General features: G+C 42.2%; 1 protein-coding gene across 3 annotated transcripts in view; it reads left to right on the plus strand.

Annotated features, from left to right (window-relative positions):
• The window catches only part of ADAMTS17 (ADAM metallopeptidase with thrombospondin type 1 motif 17), a 264395-nt gene that overhangs the window by 222215 nt on the left and 18143 nt on the right, over positions 1-24037 (plus strand). For all 3 annotated transcript variants that reach the window (XM_054042918.1, XM_054042919.1, XM_054042920.1), the window contains 2 exons: positions 6573-6777; positions 14659-14811. In XM_054042918.1, coding sequence (XP_053898893.1) covers positions 6573-6777; positions 14659-14811 — 358 coding nt within the window. The remainder of the gene's footprint in view (positions 1-6572; positions 6778-14658; positions 14812-24037) is intronic.

The following is a 24037-nucleotide window of genomic DNA, read 5'->3' on the forward strand; positions in this document are numbered from 1 at the left end:
AACCTGTTTACCTGTAGCAATTTACATGTGTGAAATTTTAGTTTTCTCTTTTCTCGGCACACTATATCAGTACCTCTTATGCCTAGAAAAATCAGAAGTAAAACTCAATCTTTTTTTTTTTAACTGTTTAGAGATAAGGAACCAGATTCAGAGCTGGTGGGAGTGGGTGCAGCTCCATTGATTTCAATGGAGATGCACCTGCTTTCACCATGTCGGAATTTGGCCCATAAATTTTAGTAGCTAATGAATTTGCAGCAGAAATCATCAATCCATTTTCCTGCCAGGGTTTGCACAAATTGAACCCAGAACATGGTTTATACTGCAGTCCAAGGATTCTAAACATACGAGTATTGTTGAACCAGAATCCGTAGTTTTGGCACCACAATAAACGTAGAAACAAGCAGCTAAAAATCTCGGGTACATAATTTGCTGAGAACCATATTTTAAACTAATTGTTGTTTCTTAGTGGCTCTCATTGGACTTAGAGAAAGAACATCTGCTTGGCATCTGTTTTGGCTTTGTTGCATCAGGATTGTTTTAATCGTTCTCTAAAGTGAAAGGAAGGACACGAATATTTTATCATCGGTTTACCCAATGTAACTTTTTATAGGGATCTGGTGATTGTTTGACTAAGTACCAGCATTAATTACATGCTGTATCTCTGGATTGTGCTGCTTCCCAGATTTTATGGATGTCCCAAGAAATGTCTTCTATTACAGATAGTTACTACATATGCTGGGCCTGGAGAGCATGGCTGGCACATTGGCTCCTTTAGAAGAAAATTTTTGCCACCTTCATAGGATTCGGGCCATCAAAATCCCCTGACTCTGCCACTGCTTTCTGGGTGATCTTGGGCATGTCGCTTCTCTCCCTGTTCCTAGTTTACCTGTCTGTACAGTGGGTGCTTGGTAAAGTACTTTGAAATCTATGGATGAAAAGTGCTAGATTAGAGGTAGGTATTATTACTTATTATTGAGCAGTCTGCATTGTGTTGAGTTTAGTCATGGGATTATGCATTCAAAGGGCTCAGTTCTGTCACCTTTACCTACACTGAGTGGTACCCTATTCTGCAACTAATCTCACAGAAACCGATTTTTAAAACTGCCCAGAGCCTATTTCTGGTGCCTGGGTTTGGCACTGACTTGCTGCGTGACATTGAGCAAGTCTCTTCATCTCACTTCAGTTTCCCCATGTCTAAAAGGGAGGTCAAGATATTAGCCCCCTTTTTTTGTGAAGCACTCTGGGACCTTCAGATGAAAAGTAATGGGTCAGTGCTAAGTGTCATCATTGGGGGAGATCTGTATAGTCCCAAAGGAAGTTAGGCACCCAACTACTCATTGACTTTCAATGGAAATTGAATCTCTACATCCCTTTGTGCCTTTGAAGATCTCCCCCACTATTTTTCAAACTTTAAAACCAGCCCCTGGCTCTAAAATGGGGCCAAACCAAATCCCTCAATCCAACTATCTCTGAACTTTGGACCAGATCCAAACTTCCTGGCTCTGGCCCAGTTCACACTGTGGCTAGAACAAGATCGATGCTGAACGCTCAGCAGTGCAGTATTGGTTCATTTCAGTATTTGTACCAATTGGTGCTGATGGCAGCAGTGTCAGGATGGGTGTAGGAGGCCCAGGTTTGAAGACATTTTTGCCCTCGGGTACAGTTCAGACGATCAGTTTCAATTGAGTGTTTCCCTCTCCACTTCTTATATCATTCCCTCTTGCCCTCCTTAGAGACCGGGATGTTGATTTTTAGATCATTGGAGAAGGAATTTTATAAAAATAAAGCACCCAGAATTTCACCCAGCTTCTCCTGCTTCTGCTCAAATGGCATACGCCAATACTCAGTTGATTATTGAGATCAAATGGGCCAAACATGCTGATTGGCACAGCTCCATTGAAGTGGGTGGCAGTAGTTTACACCAGCAGAGAATATGGCCCATCTTTCAACAACATCGAGGATTCAAAGCAATCTGTCAAAAAATCAGCATGTTTCATGAAGAGTTGGCTGTGATAGATTTTCCTTGCTTATCCTGCTCTAATGCACCTACTGTTACTTGTTTGCTGAGAGTTAAACTATATTTTAAAGTGCAGAGAGGGCTTCTTCCTTACCTATTTAGGGATTGTGCCCTGAGGACTCCGATCATTGATGCTGTATGATTCATTGATTATAAGCCTTTTAATTGATAAGAAATCTCTCATCTTAATTACTAGCAGCATTTGCATTTTGGCTCTCAGACCTGTTGTAAACGCCGGAAAGGGAAATACACCTCTACCCCGATATAACGCTGTCCTCGGGAGCCAAAAAATCTTACTGTGTTATAGGTGAAACCGCGTTCTATCGAACTTGCTTTGATCCGCCAGAGCGTGCAGCCCCGCCCCCTCAGAGCGCTGCTTTACTGCATTATATCCGCATTTGTGTTCTATCGGGTCGCGTTCTATCGGGGTAGAGATGTAATACTCAGGGTTCTAGCCTGCAACGATGGTACTAATTTAGGCCAGGATCCTGCAAAGACTAGCTCACACTTAACTTTACTCACTGTGAATAGTCCCTTCGTGTTCAGTGTGTAAAGTTAAGCACTCGTGTAAATTGTTGTAGGATCAAGAACCCTCAAGAAATTGTAGGATGAGACTTATGCTAGTTTTATTCTTTGAACATGATTGATTCCGGCTGATATAATGGAGTTTTGACTAGCGCTCAGAACTGCGCATCAAGAGATGTGAATTATATTTCCAAGTCACTTCAACCATCTCTGCCTCGGTTTCTCCATCTGCAAAATGGCAGTGCAGATTCTTCCCAGGATCACAAAAGGGTGACAGGGGTAGTGAGGCTTAATTAATCTGAGATCCTTGGAGAGAAAGGTTGTATAAGGTTATAATAATAGTAATTTTAGTACTTCCCACCTCTACAGAACTATTTTATGCTTTTAATGTTCTTTAAAAAAGAGGAAACGTATAATAAAGTTACTTAGGTAGTCATAAAAATAGACTGTGGTGGAATAGTGAGTTGAAAGTTATTGGTCAGTGGCACCGTTATGAAGTTCATATCCAGTTGGGTATTTGTTTGCACTTTTGGACCTGGATTGTACAGTTCAATTTAATTTTTTATCTTTTCGATCTTTTAAAGGAAACCCTTATCTGTGGATACTGTAAAAGTGCTTAGTGTCTCTTGTGCTACTGGCAGAGCTTGGTTTGCAAAAGGACATTTGTTTGCCTAACATCTGCTGTACTATTTTGGAGTAAGGGAAGAATTAGCATAGAGAGCTAAAGGAACTCTGCTTGTTCTCAAGTAGTTTTGACTCCAGTCATGAGCCTCATTCTCAGGTCTGGGTGAGCTGTGCCAAGCTGAGTGCAGGACCTGAGAGTTGGGGGACGAAGGTGGCTTTATACCAGCTTTGTGACTCTGTTAAAGAGTAAGTCAGCTCCCAATGTAAGTTAGAGAGACCCTAAGGTAGCTCTGACTTGCATCTGGCTACCAGAGAATGGGTGGGACATAGAGATGATAGAACCACATCCCCTTGAGCGGGGTGCGGTGCAGAGGGAATTCCCATCTGGAATATGTGCCAGGTTTTCCAGCCCCGTTGTGCCACAGAGCAGTGCATTGGTGATTGTTGTCTTAGATACCACTGTGTGGGCACTCTGTCAAGGGCTCACTGTTGAATGGCAACCACTGCCTGAAGGAAAAGAATGTGCCGGCAAGTACTAAGGGGAAAGACAAACCGATAGGGACGTGGCATCGTTGCCCACTGTAAAAAGCTGGGCAAAATCTCCTGGTTTTACTTTCCAAGGTGTTTGTGGTCAGAGTGATAATGAAATCACACAGGCCAAAATAACAAAAAGAAAAACATGATTTTTTCACTTTCCCTTGAAATTAGCAAAAAAAAATTGAATTCGAGAGTTTCACTTCCTGTTGCAAGCTTTTTGCAGAGCTGCAGGCATCAGATGTTTTCATAGCCTGTTCAGAGCAGACTGGGAATGCAATGGAACGGATGACTTCTCTAGAAGTACCTTTGAGAAAGTTACTCATTACCTTGAAGAAGTTGCCTCCCATCCCCTGGAAACTGCAACAGAAATCTTCTCTTAGGCTCTGCCCTTCTGTGATAGATAGAATAGATTTTCCGTGTCAAAGGAAACCCCATTTTTCCTGGCTGACACCTTGTTACTTGCTTTTCATGTTCTATATTCTTTTCTGTGTGGATTTCAGAGAACTGCTAGCTCATAGCTTTGCTCTTTTTAGCCACCTGACAAGGCCCTGGACTCTGTGGTTCAATGATGGGCCATGGCAGATCTGTAACTGCCGTTGTGTGCCACTCGTAGAGAGACACTGGAGATCTCTCTTTGCCCAGGGACCACATTTGAAATATTAAATGGATGGAAGGACCTGATCCCAAAGGCTTTCTGTTGACGTCAGTGGGCTTTCGATCGGCCCTGTGTGATAATTCATCTTATATTCATGACATTTATTCTGTCCTATCGCTCACTGTTATGTCTCTGTTAGGATGGTGCCTAACAAGTCCACTGAACAGGAATGAAATGGGGCACTTTTCAACTCCTTGTCAGAGCAAGGGAAACCACAGATAGGATCTCCTTTCCCTTCTTTAAAGGAAGGTAATCACCTGACTGTTTAAAGCATTTCAGGAGTACCTGGCAGGACACATGCTGCTCATCCTAAAATGAAAGCAATTCAGAGCAGCTTCTGCCAAGAATGTATTTTGATCTTTGGCTTTCTCCTTGGTTGTCAATCTCTTTTTTGTCTTCCTTTGCCAGTAGCTATAGATCATGGTGAGACTGCAGTGCTGCTGTGAGTAGTCAGTGCAGCCATTCCCAATTCCGTGGCTACTTTAAATGACTAAAGCAAATCACTTCCTTTCCATCCATCCCTTTGGTGAACGGCTTCTGTGATCGGCCAGGCCACATTCACATTCTGCTCAGAGAGGCCCCAACCCAGCTCGCTTTGAAGTCAATCGGAGACTTTTTGGGTTAACTTCAGTGGACATTGGATCCTCCCCTGATAGGCTGGATGTGTCAGTCCTTCTGTCTCAGCATTAGATTACGCAGGTGGCATTATCCCATAACCAAAATACCAAGCAGTCAGATGCTGAGATGCACCAAACTACTCCCCTCCAAAAAAAAAAAACCACTTTCAGTGTCTTCCTAGCTGTTGTAGCCACCAGAATTAATGAATGTGTCAATTGCTTTTACACACAAAAAATGTATGTCCTGGTTGTGCGCAGGACAGCTGGCAAGTCTGTGACCATGTAGCCTATCGCATGCTGTTCTTCTCAAACCAGCTGGCTTCTGCCTAGGCCTCGGACATGATCATCAGCACAATAGCACCAATGGTAACAGATTGCAGATGAATTAATGACAAGTACACAAGACAATTCGAGTTTTATATTTTGTGGGCTGAGCGTCCCCGCCCCCGCCAGTAACATTTGTATTTTTTTGGATCGTTAATTCCTTTAGGAGATGCAAACCTTTAAACAGCCTTTTTTCAAGTGTTGCTCTTAACAAGACACCTGTGCTTCCCCCTCCTGGGCTTTCAGCAAAAAGAAATCCTTTCTTTCCAGCAGATGTTTGCCTTTGAGAAAGCATCTTACCTATCTGAGCCACATCCAGTATTAAGTAACTCAGGGTCAGGTGACAAGGGAAAGATTCATTTGATTAAGGATGCTAATCTAGATGACAGTCCTAAATAATAACCCTGAAGGCCAACTTCCCAGAGGAACATAGACAATTGCCTTCCTGGGCATATGCACAGAGCTATTGTTCCAGTCCTTCACTTCGTCCTGGAATTCCTGTAAGAGAACATCATCCTCTCTGACAGACTGCAGGAAGCCGCAAGATGGATGCTATGTAAAAAGCATCCCTCCTGCCCACCTTCTAAACCGGATTCTTCCCAGACAGAACATGAAAGGACGTAAAGGAGCAAAATGGTCCAAACATTCAAACCACAGATGGGTACTTTAAATCAATACCATGGGAGCCCTTTTAGAAGTGTTATCTTGTATTTTTAAAGACCGCTTGAGCCTTGGCCGTTGGGTTAACGTTGGATTTGCCAATAAGAGGAATCTTGTCATTTAGCCACCATTTTTAAGGCTCACATGTGCCTTGAACTTCAAAACAGAGAGAGTGTCCTTATTAAACCTGCAGCCAGCCACAGAGCGATGGGAAGCGGAATGTTTATATCAAATGTGAAAAGATGAGCTAAAAGTCACCCAGTTACACCAACAGTTTGCTTGAGTGCTGTTCTAGAGCAGCGTTATTTGCCAGGGAGCCCAGTAGCCTTCCCCTAGCCAGAACAAAGGGAGTTTTGCAGACAAGTCACACATTATCTCCAATGCGATCCTGAGTAAATTAATATCACTGGCCTGCAAGGTGCTTTCCAGTCTCCGCACAATTCAACCCAAGACAGTACGTGATCATTATGCCTCTATTTCACACAAGCCAATACAAAATTCACAGGCCCAGAACTGGAGGCTTGTTTCTCAGCGTTCCCAAGGGATAAGCACAGCACTGGATTCCACCGTGTCTTTTTTTTTTTTTTATGTTTCTTCTGTGTTTTCTTAACAGGTGGGTGACAGGCCATTGGAGTTCTTGCTCTGCGACCTGCGAGAAAGGCATCCAGTACCGGGAAGTGACTTGTGTTTATCAGTTGCAGAATGGCACCTACGTTAACACCAGAGACCTCTACTGCCTGGGCCACAAACCCACGCCAATACAAAGCTGTGAAGGCCAGGACTGCCTTTCTATCTGGGAGGCTTCAGAATGGTCAAAGGTAAGAATTTGGTTTGAGGGGGAAACCAGAGCTCTCTCTAAAATCTCCTGGGCTTGATCCTGAGGGTGCCGAGTGCTCTGGCCCTGATCCAGGAAAACACTTAAAATTAAGTACTGGATAGAGGCAAGAGAGCCCAGCGCCTTGCAGGAACATGACCAGTCAGTATGATTACAAATGCAGAAGAGCTGTATGGTGCTGAGCAGTGTTTTCCATACCCGTGAATTATTGAGGTAGGTTCTATAAACCCAGCTGTATTATGTGTATCTTTCCAATCTGCAATCAAGACCACCGAGGAGAAGCATTTCAGTGTGATGAGGAGTTCAACCAGCACAGCAAGCCTTTTGGCTCAGATCAAGAGTATTTTGAAATTAATATCTGATCAGTGCTCTGCTCTGTGTTGCAGGATGTCCTGGATCACTCCATCTTTGAGACTTTTCTGATTCTAGCTGGTATGATCCTTCTAGAAACACAGAAAAACTGGTGCATTTATAAAGCGTTTGTCAATGGTTAAGAAATTATTAATAGATGTGACAAGCATGTTATAGACATGAGTAGTATGTGCTATAGGTGGTAATAAGCCATGGTTATAAGCACCCTACTGACCTGTTGGAGTCTAACAATCTTGTAGAGCAGTGTTTCCCAAACTTGGGACGCCGCTTGTGTAGGGAAAGCCCCCGGCGGGCCGGGCCAGTTTGTTTACCTGCCGCGTCCGCAGGTCCGTCCGATCGCGGCTCCCACTGGCCACTGTTTGCCGCTTCGGGCCAATGGGGGCTACTGGAAGCAGCGGCCAGTACGTCCCTCGGCCCGCGCCACTTCCAGCAGCTCCCATTGGCCTGGAGCAGTGAACTGCGGCCGGTGGGAGCCGCTATCGGCCAGACCTGCGGACGGGGCATGTAAACAAACCGGCCCGGCCCGCCAGGGGCTTTCCCTGCACAAGTGGCATCCCAAGTTTGGGAAACACTGTTGTAGAGCAATTACTTAGCCTTGTACTAAAATGTCTATTAATTATTTATCAGACATAGTATAAACTATTTATAAATGTGCTCTTATTATAAAGCGTGACCAAAAAATCTAATTAGGATATAAGGGAAATCCCATTTCTGTACTAGAAATATTGACCTCTTGTTTTACACATGAATTTATAGGAACTAGGCTGGGCCATATGTTATGAAGTAGTAAAAACCACCACTGATGCTGCAGCCTTTAAGAATAGTCATAGGAAAGAACTGGCATGTCCAATAAAATCCCCAACTATCCCTTAGAATTCAATAGCAAAATAACAAGCTTTGCAACATTAGCAATGAATGAAAAACAGAACAATATTTTCATAATTAAAATAATCCTAAACAACTCCAGGGACCCTGGATATGTACAGGGGTTGCTAGCCTGCACTGGAGTCCATGCTGCTATTGTTACCTGCGCTGGCTAGATTAAAAGGTAGTGTAGGGATGCCTACCTGCTCACACCTTCATTTGCTGTATAGATGTACCCTGAGAGATGGGTTTAGGATGTGATCATTTTTGAATTTGGGATATCAAAGAAAAGGTTTGAAAATCCCATATTGATTTCAGATATATCAGACAGTGGCATGGATAGTGTGGCTTCATATTGTGGCAGATCTCGTCTGATAGGTAGTTGGGGTTCGTGTCCCAGATCAATAGCAGGATATGGTCTAGCCCAGGGGGCCACGTTTTCAAATGGGCCTCAATCCAATTTCTGAAATTGCACCTGCAGTTTTGTGTGCACCTGTTTTTGAGAATTTAGTTTTCTATCTGTATCCATGCACAAGAATTGCCTTGTGTGTATGCGCATGCAGCATTTGCCTGGCACAGAGCAAACACCGAGTGACATGTGGCTGTTACGATGGCATTTGTTTATTGTATTAAGGGCTGACTGTGCCCTCTGTATTAAAGTCTGCTGTGATTGGTAGGTTGCTTTTAAACGGTATTTCAATCGATAAGTTTCCAGGAATGAGAACAGAGGAGAGACTATTGGGCTAGTGGCTGTAGTGTGGCCACTCATCATTCACTGGCACAGACATCTACAAGAGATACAAGCTTATATTTTTCTCGAGTCAGTTGTTTGCCAGTATCCTTTAAACTAATCCCTGGCCTGCAAAGGGTGCATGGTAATTTGCTTCATATTCTAATTCTCTCCAATAAGATCCCCAGCCAAGCTGGCCAGGATATGTTTCTTGGCCATCGTTAACCCTCCCAACATAACTTCAATGTTAGTGTTGACATAATACCTGCTAGACTCATCTTAATGATAAAAAGTCCATTTCCCCTTCGGCATTGCACTTGTGGTTTCACAGGCATAACTCCAGAATGGCTGTATTACAGGGCAGGGCCAGTCTATGGGCAAGAGGATGCTTTTTATCTCTCCCTGTTTTGCACTGTTTACTTTTTTTTTTTTAGTACAATATCAGATAACGTTGGGTAACTGGGAGTGTTTATACTCCTAGAACTTCAGGATCCCAGCTGTGTTGCAGGGACAGAGGGTGTTTTTTTAACAGGGACTAAGTGCTATTTAATTGTAGTCAGGAAATCTCCAGTACAAGAGGTAATATTCTAAAGTTCCAGGACAGTATATTATTTTACCATTCAGCAGGACACTACATACATTCGCTAGTGCTTGAAACTCTTTTTCTTCCAAAGCTTTTCATCTTTTTCCCACTCCCAAATGGAGGAAGCAAAGTTCTGGGATTTTGGAATGTGTTATAGCTCTTTTATACATCATCATTCCAGATTATCCCTTCTTTTTATTTCTGATGGGACGCCTGTTTCTAGGTCTGCTGCATTGTAGATATGCTTGTTTATGATGGTACTGTTGTCATTGTGGTTTCCTGAAACTCTCGCCTATTTCAGATGGGCAAAGCTCATTAACTGGTTGTGTGTGGTCTTTTGTCACCAATCCATTTCCCAGTTAGAACAGTGCTTTTGTTAAATGAGTGTAATTTGAGATACATAAGGGATTCATCAGAGCAAAAGTCAGCTAAACAGTTTCATGACAAATATGTATTTTTTAAATTATCTGAAAGTGAGAGATTTATTTTTCCTTTAATACTTTTCTCCAAAATTTTGGGATCTAGATTAATCATTGCCAACCAGTTGGTTTTTGAAGTTAGTTCTTTTTCAAGACATGTTTTTGCGATCATATGGTCCATTTTGACTCAGGAAAGACAATTTCACATTGTGTTAGTCTGAGCACATTTTATACCCATAAACCTTTCTTGGCTGCAAATCAATTAAATCCTTAACATTTGAAACTGAGGTTGTGGAAAAAAACACACTATCACAATGGTGATATCATTTTATAAACCAATTTTCACATGAATTATTTTGTTTTTTGGCTACAAAGGAAAAAAATTGAATAAAGTGCAAGTTGAGGTCTGGTCTCCAATGAAAAAGTACGTTCTCAAAGCTAAATCCAAGACAATCTTCAGTGTGGAAAAAAAAAAATTAAGTTCCCTTTTTAAGGCCAAATGCTTGGAATGACTTGGATAAAGTGTTGCTCAACCCATTTTTAATGACCAAAAATAGAGAGTAGTTACAAAAAGTGAAAGTTTCTACTGTTCAGGAGTTGGGATAGAATTTGAAGAAAGGTGTGGTGATTTGCTTCTACCAAGAGGCCCGTAATGATGTATAATGCTCAGGGGTCAGGTAGACCAAAGTGCAGTCCAAATAAGTGGTCAAAGTTCACACTTTGCCAGCAGATCCAATTCAGGGAGAAGACCCAGAGAGGCAGCTAGCGTGGTTTGGTAAGATAGTAAGTCAGGATCTGACTGGGCTGCAAGGCAGAGTCAAGCAGGGTCCAACTAGCAGCTAGCAGGCAAAGGCTTGTTGCTCAGACAAGGCCAGAGAGGAAGCAGGAAGTTTATATATGGCCACCAGCCAATCAGGGTCAAGATCATGTGGCCAATCAGGAAGCAGATCCTGGAAGCTGGCCCATCCAAGTCTTTGAATTCCCTGGTAATTGAATGAGCTGGTGTGACGCGATGACCGAGGCTGCTTCCTGGGAACCCAGTCAGCTAGGGTTTGAGAGCAGGGTCCTCACAACGTTTGTCAATGGGATTGTCTCTTGGCTTTTGTCTCAATTCTTTATAGAACCTTTTGGGGTTTGGTCAGGTGGTTTGTTAATAAACTAAAGACGTATCAGGCCATCTGGTGTAATCTGGACATTCATCCATTGCAAATATTTTCTGTAGAATCTTTGTAAAACCCAGCTACTAAAAAAATGTTCTTAATGGTCTGAGCAGTTGAGCAGAGCAGTGAACTTGTTAATGAAGCTGTTGATCTGTCACCACTACAGACACTCTGATCACAGACTGTTTTGTCACCTATAGGAAAGCAAATGTGGTGTAGATTTGCGAATGACATAAAGGCTCATGCAAATAAATGTTTGTTTTTCCAAAATATTTGTAAATCCCTGAGCGAGTTTTACGTTGTGGAAAAATACTCCTACTTTAGCTTTACTCAGTTTTAGCAAATTGGATGATTCAAGGGGTTAAAAACAACATGATGAGACCAAACACCCTGGAGGAGTTCATTCTGTCACCTTATGACATCTTACACCGCAGTCAGGAACACTGCTTGATAGTTCAGGAAATTCTGCACCAAATGGAGCAATCCATTGCTTGTAGGTACAGCCTAAGAAATACAGCTTGAGTTCTCAGGGAAGTTGATAAGAGCTTTAAGGAGTCTGCCATTGCAGCTTACAGAGGTCTCTGTAGCCTGAAGGAATTTGTCCTAGTAGCTTGTGGAACCCTATGATCGTGTTCATTATAAAGACATAACTTCCATAAGGAGGTCATGCAATGAACAGCACACAGTAAATTAAGTGGACAGCTTCCCAGATTTTAAAGAAGTCATTTTGTAGTTGCCGTGAAGTATTTAAAGGCATGTCTGTTAGCTTGCCAGCTCATAAACACTTGTCATTCATGTCCTTAACAAGGCCAGCAGGTCAAAACTGCCTGGATTGTATTTTTAAGGCAGACAGGCATGCTGAGATTTGTCCATTTGATGTAACGTATCAAGCTGATGCTTGTTTCCAGCGTAGACCCCCTGAATGGAGAAGCCTCTTGGAATATACTCAAAAGACCTCACAGGGTATTTCATATCTCCACTATTTATTCAGTGTCAAGTCAACTGTCTTTTCCTCACTGATCCCTGAGGGGGAGAACTTGACGCTCAAGAGAGAGTTAGTTGTTATCTCAGTTGGTATGTATATCATTTTTCCACCCACCTGTCCCCAGCGGGCTTTCCATGAAAACTGGCTTGTAACCACTGCACTGGCAGGAAAGTGGAGCGTAGGAAGAACCTACGTGCTGCTGTACATTAGTACGATTTAGATGGGTTTGACAATGCCACCCGTTCCCATATCCCTTTGTTGGAAAAGTGATCATTTAAAGCAGTGTCTCTTAGTCTTGGGATTGTGACTTCATCCAGGGTGGGTCCCTGAGGGGGCTGTGAGGTCATGGCAAACTCTCTGACAAAACAAAACAAAAATTCCAACATTTCTTCAACTTGGGTAGCAAAATGATGCTCAAATATCCCTACATGCATAGCAGCCTTGGCAGAATCCACTTCCACAGAACTCAAGAACTTAAAATGGACGTTTGGTGCCCACTCACGTGCACGTGGATGATATTGTCCTGGTACTTGTAATCCTGTCTCCTCTAGTGGCTGCTCCCAGCAAGTGTAACTGTCTGCTGCTTTCTCAGAGCTAAGGAATATACCCCTTATCACAAGTTGGAGAGGCCCATGCTGTTAGTGCCGAAGAGCTCGTCTTTGAGCCCTGCTGATGACTCAGGTGTCTGTGTGTCAGCCATAGTTTGCTGGATGTCATTTTGAACTGATCGCAAACTGGGGGGGTCAAGGAGGGTGAATGGAAATACATTGGCATAATATCAGCCTTGGGTTATGTGTACTGTATGATTGCATGCATTGCTATAACCTATGATGGGAAGCATTACTAAATGAATAGAAAGAGTGCGAATATGTTTGTCATTTGCTCTCAACATAATTATGAGAGAGCACACTGTACAGAATCAAAGAGAGATTGAGTTGGTGCCACTGTGATTTTAGAATGCTTCATTGCATAGGCATGCAAAAGCAAAGGCTGCAGAAACTTCCCTATTGTGTACTCTGGTACTCTGGTGTTTTTGTCCTTTTTCAGTATTGATAATAATCTCTTAAAGGGGTTAAAAATTCCACACGTGCAACACTCGTTTAGAACTGGTTGAATTTTTTCAAATAAAAGGTTTTTTTGTTTGCAAAATTGCCATCTTTTGGAAATATTTTTCCACAAAATATTGTCAGATTTCTTGCCTTTTTTTTAAAAAACATTTACTGGGTAAAATATTAGGGCTGTCAAACGATTAAAAAAATGAATCGTGATTAATCGCGCGATGAATTGCACTGTTAAAGAATAAGAGAATACCATTTATTTAAATATTTTTGGATGTTTTCTGCATTTTCAAATATATTGATTTCAGTTACCACACAGAATACTAAGTGTACTGTACTCACTTTATATTATTATTTTTATTACAAATATTTGCACAGTAAAAAACAAAAGAAATAGTATTTTTAATTCACCTAATACAAATAATGTAGTACAATCTGGGTCATCATCCAAGATTGCTATAACATTAATTATATGGCAGAATGTGGGTAAAACGACATACAATTTTCTCCCAAGGAGATCAGTCACAAATTTAATTAACGCATCATTTTTTTAACAAGCGTCATCAGTATGGAAGCATGTCCTCTGAAACGGTGGGTGAAGCATGAAGGGACATATGAGTGTTTAGCATATGTGACACGTAAGTACCTTGCAATGATGGCTACAAAAGTGCCATGCGAATGCCTGTTCTCACTTTCAGGTGACATTGTAAATAAGAAGCGGACAGCATTATGTCCCGTAAATGTAAACAAACGTGTTTGTCTTAGCGATTGGCTCAACAAAAAGGACTGAGTGGACTTGTCAGCTCTAAAGTTTTACATTGTTTTGTTTTTTGAGTGCAATTATGTAACAAAAAATCTACATTTATAAGTTGCACTTTCATGATAAAGAGATTGCACTACAGTACTTGTATGAGGTGAATTGAAAAATACTATTTCTTTTATCATTTTACAGTGCAAATAATTATAATAAAAATAATATAAAGTGAGCAGTGTACACTTTGTATTCTGTGTTGTAAGTGAAATTAATATATTTGAAAATGTAGAAAAACATAAAAAAAATTAATAAATTTCAATTGGTATTCTATTGTTTAACAGTGCAATGAAAACTGCAATTGTGATTAATTTTTTTTAGTTAATCGTGTGAGTTAACTGCAATTAATCAACAGCCATAGTTAAAAATTCCACACCTGCAACAGTGACTCCTGTTTAGAACTGGTTGAAAATTTTCAAATAAAAGGTTTTTTTAGTTGCAAAATTGCTGTTTTTCTGAAACGTTTTTCCACAAAATATTGTCAGATTTCTTGCCTTTTTTAAAAAATATTTACTGAAAAAAAAATTGAAAGTATCATTACATTTTTTTTTGTTTGTTTCCCGTGGTTTTGGTAAATGAAATTTTAGATTGGTATTTTAGATAATGTAAAAATTTGATAGAGGGGAAATTATTAAAGTGGCTAAAAGAATTGAAAAAAATGAATCCTTCAAAATTACAAAACCGCTTTGAATAGTTAAAATTTTTCATGAAACTTGTTTTTCATTTGTCCCTCGACTCTGCTTCTGCAGCTGTGATGACACCCAGCCGAGATGGTAATTATCTGTAGTACCATAGTGAGTAGGAGCCCTGGTCACAGATCGGGATCCCATTCTGCTAGGTGCTGTCGTGCAGCAGTTGAAGGTAATGCCTCTTGTTTTTCAGTGCTCAGCAGATTGCGGCCGGGGAATCCAGAAGAGAACAGTAATGTGCACGAATTCTCAAGGGAAATGCGATGCAGCCACCAGGCCAAGGGACGAGGAAGAGTGTGAGGATCACACAGGCTGTTATGAGTGGAAAACAGGGGATTGGTCTAAGGTAATGGTGAACTCTGAGCAGTGTTTGCACTCTAATTGCCTAGATTATCAGGTCAGGAAACCACCCTTTAAACAACCCTTCCATGTGGATTTTAATGGGTTTTAATCATACTGTTTAATGGGAAATAGACGTATTTTCATGTTGTTGTTTTTTTAATTTGATTTCCATGAAAGTAGTTTGGGGATTTAAACACTCCGTCACAGCATCGACAACCCAAACATTGCAGCTTTGGGCTACTGCACAAGACACAGACATCTGTTTCCATTTTCTAAGCTGAGCAAACGGCAAAGTAAGCAGCAGAAGTTTGATATTTTTTTTTTTTTTTTTTTTTTTTTAGAAATGTATCTTTCAGTGCTAACGGTTGCAGGTATTGTTAGAAATGTGGCCGCCGAGGAGTAATGGGAGCCTAAATGGCGGCTTGTGTGACCCATTGTGAGGAGCAGAGGGGGGCTGTAACTGCTGGTCTGACCTCCAGCTCTCAAAGGTTTTCTCTGGCTGTGTGCCATAACTGCTGTATGACCCCCCACCCCCAGAGGTTGCCTATGCTATGGCTATATGCCACACACACATGTTCTCCGCCATGGTTTTGGGATGTATTGTGGTTGGCAGACCTCCCTCAAAGTCCCTTATGAGGCTAAGAAGAGAATGAAGAAGCTGAGCAGTCCACAGAGACACCAGGCTGGCTCGCAGTTCTACCTCAGAGCTCTCAGTAGAGGTGGCATCCCCTGGCAACAACCACCCCCTTCAAGGTAATCAGTGGAAATAGACACAGTCCGAAGCCCCCCCGCTATCTCCAGGATCAATCTATCCCCCTTTAGCCGCCCCCCACTCTCTCCTTGCCAGGAGAAGGAGAACTCTCAGGGCTCAAGAGGGGAAAGTGAATGGCAGAATCCACTAAGAGAGATTTGGTGCGGGAACTCGTTTGCTTGGGACTCTCCTGCACTGACCTGCACGCAAGAGGGTGAGGCAGGCTTTGGGCTTGGCCATAGAGAGAGCCTGCTAGGGGAAATGAAACAAAACACTACCTGAAAGAAGGCAGGTTGGCCTAGTTAATGTGGGCTTCAAGTGCCTGGCACCTGGCTGACAGAACCAAGGGCTTGGGAGAACTGGTGTTAAACAGCACATTGGAAAGGACCTGTTCAGCAAATCCTTCCCAAGAGAGACAAAGGGACTCAAAGCACCGAATGGCAAATTCTGCTCCTGACTCATACGAGTAGCCCCTGATGGCAAGCAGAATCTGACACTTCCTGTTTCATCATAGTAAAGATGGATCCAAAGCTGTATCTCCCGTAGCCACCAGCACCTCATAGGCACAAGAAATACACTGCACGGTCTTATCCGTGACTCACTCTGACCCTCTGAAGTGAAAATTAGTCATTTACTTAAAAATAGAGCCAGAATTCCCATCCTCAGGGCCTCACTCTACCCCCACTCACACCGTCGTGAATGTAGAGCCCCTAGAGTGTTGTCAGTGGACTTAATCCTGATATACCGATGTAAGTCAGAGGAGAATTGGTGCCTGAGTTTTCACTCAGTCCTTAGCCGCACAGGCAGTTTTCTCTGAGTAAGGACCTCAGCAATTGGCCACGCTGTTCATAAAATCTCTTTAAATTGCTAACTTCATGCTTGCTTGGGGGACTGAAATTTCCCAGGAATATTATATTCCAGTCCTGTTTTATCTTATCTTTGTAACTGTACCATTCTTTAAACACAAAGCCTGCCTTGTGTTCAGGAATGTACGGCATGTGCTGAAACCACTGGGATACAGTAGTTTCATTTTGCTTTCCAAAAAAGCAAATTTAATTCTTATTGTTGATCAAACTCCAGTGAAACAGAGGCCATCGCAGGCAAATGGGCTTACCTGCCGTAGCATTTTTTAGATGACGATCAGTAATAAAAATATTTGTAAATAGATCCCCTCAGGAGGCAATTGTATGTGAATCTAATGGTGTTGATGCTGGAGAATGCATTAAGAACCTGCCATATGCAATAAGTCTATATTTATGCTGAAACAAGAAGCTGTATAACAGAATGTTTAGAGTATTGAACGTTATTTTATTCATAACCTGGCATGCAGAACCCAGGAGAACTAGCCAAAATAAACTGTCCCCCTATATTAACAGGTGAAATAACATTTTTTTTAAAAAATCTTAAAACATTTCAGAGTAGGAATTGACTAGGACTCTTTTTATAGCGGGAAATATGAACTAGTTGTGAATTCACCAATTACATAGAATCAGCGATCCAGAGGTTTTAAATCCAGTAGGAGATCCTCTAAAGCCATCATACATCCTAACCCATCCTGCTGGTATTGACTAGCATAGCACGGTAGGTGGCCCCTTTTAGTGAACATGTCATTGTTTGGAGACAAAAAGTTTGGGAGCAGTAGAGTGTAACGAGTCATGCAGTCAAACTAAAATCCCATTGTAAAACATTGTTGCTACATAAATTGCCGTGAAAGAATTTAGCGCTTATAAAACAGAAGCTTTTCGTGTTAAGACAAATTAGCCTCAGAACATGCAACGACTTCGTAAAATTATTTCATTAGGCATTTTCAGTCTATTGCTGGGAGTATTTTTGTGGGGGGGGTTAATGATTAATAGTTATTTTCTCAGATAAAAACAATTTTGATTCTTTACGTGCAAACAACTTGCATAGCAGCCCCACGAATATTCTGCCCTCCAATCCATCCCTCATCCAAACCATGACGATTAAGGTTTTAAAATCCATCATGAGGAACATAGGAAGAGACAAAACCTCATAAAAAGAATAAAGTCCAGACAAACCTTATAAATAGGATAGGTCCATGTGTGGTAATGGACAAACTGTTTTTATTATTTACAGAGCAGCCTCCCTAGAATACACAGAGCATATAAATGAACAGACAGATCACTGCTGTAGAGAGCTTACGGTCAAATTCAGACATGACAGAGCACACGATGACAGTAAACAATGCCTGAGTGAGGCACGTGGGATGAACCAGGGTTACCATGGCGAAAGATGAGACATGTTTATGTTATGTACCCATCTCATTAGTTCCTGGTGTGCTCAGATACTACGGTGATGCAATATAAAACCTTAAGTTACATTGTTAGTAGTATTTTATACATTATCTCTATGTACACTCACACATTCATATATAAGTTTATATAGGGGCTTGATCCACTTTGTGCAGAACAGGAAGTTGGGGGTGGGGTGGGCACATGGGCTGTGACTGTGCGACTACCTAGATCTTCCGGCCCAAGCTTCACATTCTGTGTCTGCAGCCCCCACAGCTCTACTACTACTCCTCAGCCCTTAGAGCAGTGTTTCCCAAACTTGGGACGCCGCTTGTGTAAGGAAAGCCCCCGGTGGGCCGGGCCAGTTTGTTTACCTGCCGCATCCGCAGGTCCGGGCGATCGCGGCTCCCACTGGCCGCGGTTCGCTGCTCCAGGACGATGGGAGATGCGGGAAGCAGCGGCCAGTAAGTCCCTCGGCCCGCGCCGCTTCCAGCAGCCCCCATTGGCCTGGAGCAGCGAACCACGGCCCCAAGTGGTGCCGATGTCCATTGTGCAATGCCATTTGCTCTGGCTTATGGCTGGGAGGAGAATTTCAGCCCTAATTGTTGTCATATTTGCAACGTACGTGGGGGATACTATTTAAAGTTGCCACTAAAGTTTATTCCGAGTGTCCTATGCAGATACACATGTGACATTTTTAGTTCACTCTGCAGTTCCTTACTGTTTATCCAGCCCCTGAGGATAATATAATTATTATTTTTATTTATTTAGCACTAACGCAGAACTATACAAAACATAAATGAAGACATTCCATGTCCCACACATCCTATCATCTAAAGGGTGGACCTACTAGATGAAAGTGAAAGCATACTAGATGAAAGTGTTCGCTTAGAATTTTAAATCTTTCTTTCTTTCTCTCTAACCTAATGTCTTCAGAGTCACAATTCATTATAAATTTTTCCTATATGATATAAAGATAACCAAATGAATAGGAACCGACTCAGCCATCTCCCATTCACACCATTTATCCACGTGGAAATGCATCTATCCACGTCAGCCGTTTCTGGAAGTGTTGTTCGCCCAGTTAGTATTCAGATAAACACACACATCTCACTCACTTACCATCATTTGGATACTTTGAAGCAGTTCTATATTGGCTGAAAACTGTGGCCTGTTAAACATTTTATCATTGGATAGTAAATAACGTCTTTTGTTGTTGTTTGTTGTGCTGTTTAAAGGAAAGGATCAACGTTGCTCATTTTCCCAGAACTTCACACTGAAGCATAGATTTTAAAAATATGTTTCGAACCTGCTAGTTATTCCAGGGGTACTGCTTTTTAGCAGTATGGACGTTGATGAACTACGATGGCTTAAATATATTGCGGACTAACTTCAGCTAGGGCTCCCGATAACCTGGTAAATTACTGCACTCTTTTAAAAGATGCAGGTAGTTAATATTCTGAATGTATTGTTACATAAAGTTTAATGGTCTACATGATTTATCCTGTTCGCACGTGTTAGGCTGCACTTGAGGGAGTGAGCTGAAGGACTTTGTCCTTGACCTTGCATCCAGGATCCATCATGAGTCATGTAGTGAAAATGTACATCCTGCGTGATGCAGTGATGCATTTCTGACTCGGCTCGGGAGCGTGTTGGGTGGACCCCGGTGCTGACAAACATCAAGTGTTGCCTGAAGTTGAACAGTGCTAGGAGGTTGCTTTTCAGCTCCCCAAGCTGCCCCCAAATTTCTCCCTCTCCTCCACTCCCCTCCTCATCTGGTATTGAAGAAACAGTGAGATCACTCAGGTACAAATCAGCAAGTGGGATATTTTCCTCATGCTCTGTTTCCCCATTTGGCTGCTGGACTCCTTCAGGGTATAAGTGGAACTAGCAATATTTAAATAGAGAATGATTCACTATTCTTCTGGATTTTTTTCTTTTTTTAAAATTTCTGACTTAGTTTATTTGTTTCACTGGTTGATACATCTTAACATTTGCTGTTTCTGCCTTGTGAATAGTGTCTGAGTTTTGGGGTCAGCAGCACAATCAGAGTGATTCTGGTTTCCCAGTTCCACTATTTAGTTATATTATTTCAAGAGGATTATATCCAGGAAGCCAGAATTAGGGGGGCAAAAAAATTGTTAGTGTTGACATTCTCAAGGGCCCATTTTGGGTAGGTGGAGCATTAGACATGCAGTTGATTTTCCCCAGGCAACAAGCTAGCAATCTTATCATATCATATATTTCATAGTCTCATGGAAAAAAAAGTCTTTTAAAGGAGGAAAGGTGCAGTTGCTGGATAATACACTTATGTAACTCCAGAGTAATTGACTATAATCATTCCCTACAATCCATTCATCAAAACCCAAGAACCCCACTCAAAATAGTGGGTCAGATATTGATCTCAGTTACAATGGTGTAAATCCAGATTAATTTAGTCAGATGAGATACTCCAGATTTACATCAGTGTAACTGAGATCAGAATCTGACCTATTGTGTTGAGCAAGACCCTTGGGTTTTGTGCAGTAAGGACCAGGTACTCAGGACAAATATAAATGTCTGAGCTGAGACTGTACTGAGTGGGGAAAAGAGATTTGGGGAAGAAATGTTCTTTTAGCAATTTCTATTTCAAACACTTGGCTGGTGCGCATCTCAGAGGACACATGGGAACCCAGAACCCCTTACTGGCTGGAACGAACTGGAACAAAGCCCTAGTAGGAAACACCTTGGCAAAATGTGATGTTAAAAATATTCCTGCTGTCAAATAATGTCATTAATGATAAAGCACATTTGAAAAATTACCTATAGCCACCTGTCATCCCAGGCAATCAACAGTTGCCAATTTCTTTCCAGTCCTTTTCTCGGTCTATGTAATGTTGGCTGCAGGTACTCATCGCAGGGGAATGTTTAAAATTGGGGGAGAGTCTATTTTCCTAATAGAATAGCATTGCTTTTATGCCAAACATTGAAATGTTTCCTACTGAAGATCAGGGGTTATTAGTCATGATTGTGGTAACAAGGGCTTTCTCATTGCAAATGAGTTATTTTGGCAGTTATTTGCAGTAAATTGTATTCTCTAAAAGAAATAAAAACACGGTGCAGTGCACTCCAGAGCCATTTTTCTTTCAGCGACTACTGTGCAATCAGCCTTTCTTCTTAATTCTAGGGAAAGGCATGTTTTCTGAGTTACAGGTGTTTGGGAACATCAGAAAATCCTTCTATACTCCTTGCCCTTGATGATTAACTCACATTACATGATAAGAAGAGCAGATCAATGACAGCTGTAGTTTAGGAGGTGTATTCAAAGCTGTTGTGACTAGAGAAGCAAATTCTCCTTTTTTACAGCATTCATTACATAGTCACAGCTTGACCTGCCATCTGTTTATAATAAACCACAGACAACTTGTTAATTCTTGATAAAGGTCACAATCAAGTTCATCTTCTTATGCCTTGGGGAAAATAACTTTTCTTCTTCAATTCACATTTCTGGATAGAAAATTACAAGGGATGGACAGTAATTTAGATCCGAAGCCAAGCATCACAGCTGGCAGTCCATTTCTGCACATACAACTAACGTCCCTGCAAAAGTGAGTGTGTGCCCATTTTTGTGCGGGCACACAAATATGGTAGTGATTGCACACAAGTTTGCATGCACAAATTGCAGTTTGCACATGCAAAATTGTTGCACAGAAGCGGATGTTGGAAATTTGGCCAGAGGAGTGTCTGCTGCTGGTTGGCTGTCCTAAGAAGCATGCAAAATATAGAAATTGAAATGACAGGGATGAGATGTGCTCTGTGTAGGACCCAGCTGTGGGGAGGGAATGTGGTTCTTAGCCAACTTTCCACTTCCCCAGTCCTGGGGCTGACCAGGGGCCAGATCAGCCTCCAGTGTAACATTACAAGGCCTAGTTACCAACCCCAAGGTCTACTCCAAGTTATGTTGATAGTAATAGTTCCCTGCAGATTGTTCTGCTGGCCAGCAATCCGGAAGCTCAAGCCACAACCCTTCCAGTCATCCGCTCACCCCCAACACCTCTCTGTGCCAGAGGGCTGGGAGCAGATGGCACAAACCTGGATGTATCAGCTTTACACCAGCCAAGGATTCCCCGACAGGAGGGGGATCCCCCACTGCAGAGTAAGTATACAAGAGGAAGGATGCAATTCTGGCTCCATAGGTTGAGGAAGTAGAAAGGAACCATTTTACATGGTGATGGGTTAAACCGGTCACTATTTATTCAACTTCCTTTGGGGGCGGGTTTTAGCATAAAAGAGACATGGCTCCTAGCCAGCCGTAGCTTTGCTTTTACAAAGCAGAAACCATCCCTGGCTTTGCCCGTCTGCTCTTATAGTGAAGTGGATTTTGTTTACAACACTGAATCCCCAGTAGCTTCATTGCATTGAGGCTTTTGGCGTGAAATCAGAGTTTTGCCCGCAAGGATTGTTGTTTAGACATGGTGATGATCCAGGACTGCTGGTGATTTTTCTTTCTTCTTCACTGTCAGTGGAGTTGATACTGGAATTTCTTTCTACTCACTGTGCCCTGAGTTTGCTGTGTAGCCTTTTCTGGTGTTTTACCGCATTAAGCTAACGTGAAATCCTGCATCTTGGCAGGGGATTAGACTAGGTGACCCTTGCGGTCTCTTCTAACCCTGTGGTTCTGTGATTCTGTGAAATAAGCCACTCTTAGCCCAAAATAAGGGCTTCTACACAGAGATTGCACCAGTTTAAAAATACATCTGTAGTTAAACTGATGCCAGTTCCTAGGTAGACAAGGCCTTTCTCTACAAATAGCTCAACCTGGTCAAGGGAAGGAGCAACAAACTTCTTCAAGGATTTCCTTTCAAGTCTGAGTCCGCTGGGCGTGGGGGACTGATTGGCCCGCCCACTCTCCACACATCCATGCTCCTGCTGCCACTGCAAAACTGTCTTCTCAAGGGATTTGGGGTGTTTTGTAGCCAGCCCCAGGGAGGTGCTAATCTGCTTGCTCTTCAGGGGACACACATGAATGAAAGTGGATGCTCCCTGAAATGCTTGTTTCATCCAAGGCATTGCCTTTCACTAATTGCTAAAACTTGGATGTGGACTTCAAGAGCTGCTTTTGTGTGCCGGTTCCCACAATCTTCCATGAATCTGCTTGCTTCATCAGATGACATGCTGACTGATTCCTGAGCTAAGAGCTGTCTGTCAGGTAATTCCAGAGTTTACCCTGCTTTCACAAGGGTGTCATTGTCCGTGCCTGTGTAGTATTTACACCTTAGAAAAACATCCCTCAGAAATGCATGTACCATACAGTTACTGCAATCAGATAATGGGCTGAGCGAAAGTAATGTCAAATGTGACCATCCTGCTAACAAGTAGAACTGATTGCATTGTTGTAGACAAATTTAGTGTATTTAAATGTAGCTTAGCATCTTTATTAGTCCAAGTAATTTCGGGTTTAAACACGAAATTGTAAGGTCTGTTCTTCCATATTATCCCAGTGGCATTCCAGCAGGGATCAGACCTCCTGGTTTGTTAACATCAGTCTTGGGAGAGCAATAGTTCTTGGAGATAAGAAATAGGTGGTATTGAAAGATAAAGGCTTTTGATACTTGTGCTGTAAAGGTGCGGCTCAAAAGAGAAAGGAAGGTTGACATTAGACGGGAAATCAAGAGATCTGGGTTGTGTTCCCACCTCTGACACAGACTTCCTATGTGGCCTTGGACCTCTTTGTGCCTCAGTTTCCTCCCCAGCAGGAACCGTAACACTTACCTACCTTACAAGGGTATTGTGAGGTTCTCGGATGTTATGCTGATGAGCACCCGAGGAGAACTAATTAATGAATGCATAAATGTATTCTGCAGTATAAAAGCTTGAGACTTGGCACACGGGACATCTGAACATTGAATAATTGTACAGGCAAAACGTACACATGCAAAATGGAGCCTGACGTTGTAGTGATGGCGTTGGAGCGCCTTTGAAAATGCAGCCCTCGGTGAAGTGATGCAGCAAGTCTGAATGCATAAAAAACACCTGAACCATAAGCCTGATTTTCTTGTGTGAAATCCTGACTCCACTGTAGGCAACGGAATTTTACCATTGACTTCAAGGGGGCCAGGATTTCACCCCTTGTCTTTAAAAAGAAAATAGAAGGACAGGGGACAATAGGTATGTAGTACAAGCTAGTTCACAGGGCCCTGGTCTGGGAGTTAGGAAAGCTGAATTCTATTCCTGACTGTGCCACTGAC

The sequence above is a fragment of the Malaclemys terrapin genome, chromosome 10 (assembly GCF_027887155.1).
Source record: "Malaclemys terrapin pileata isolate rMalTer1 chromosome 10, rMalTer1.hap1, whole genome shotgun sequence".
Lineage (NCBI taxonomy): Eukaryota > Metazoa > Chordata > Testudines > Emydidae > Malaclemys > Malaclemys terrapin.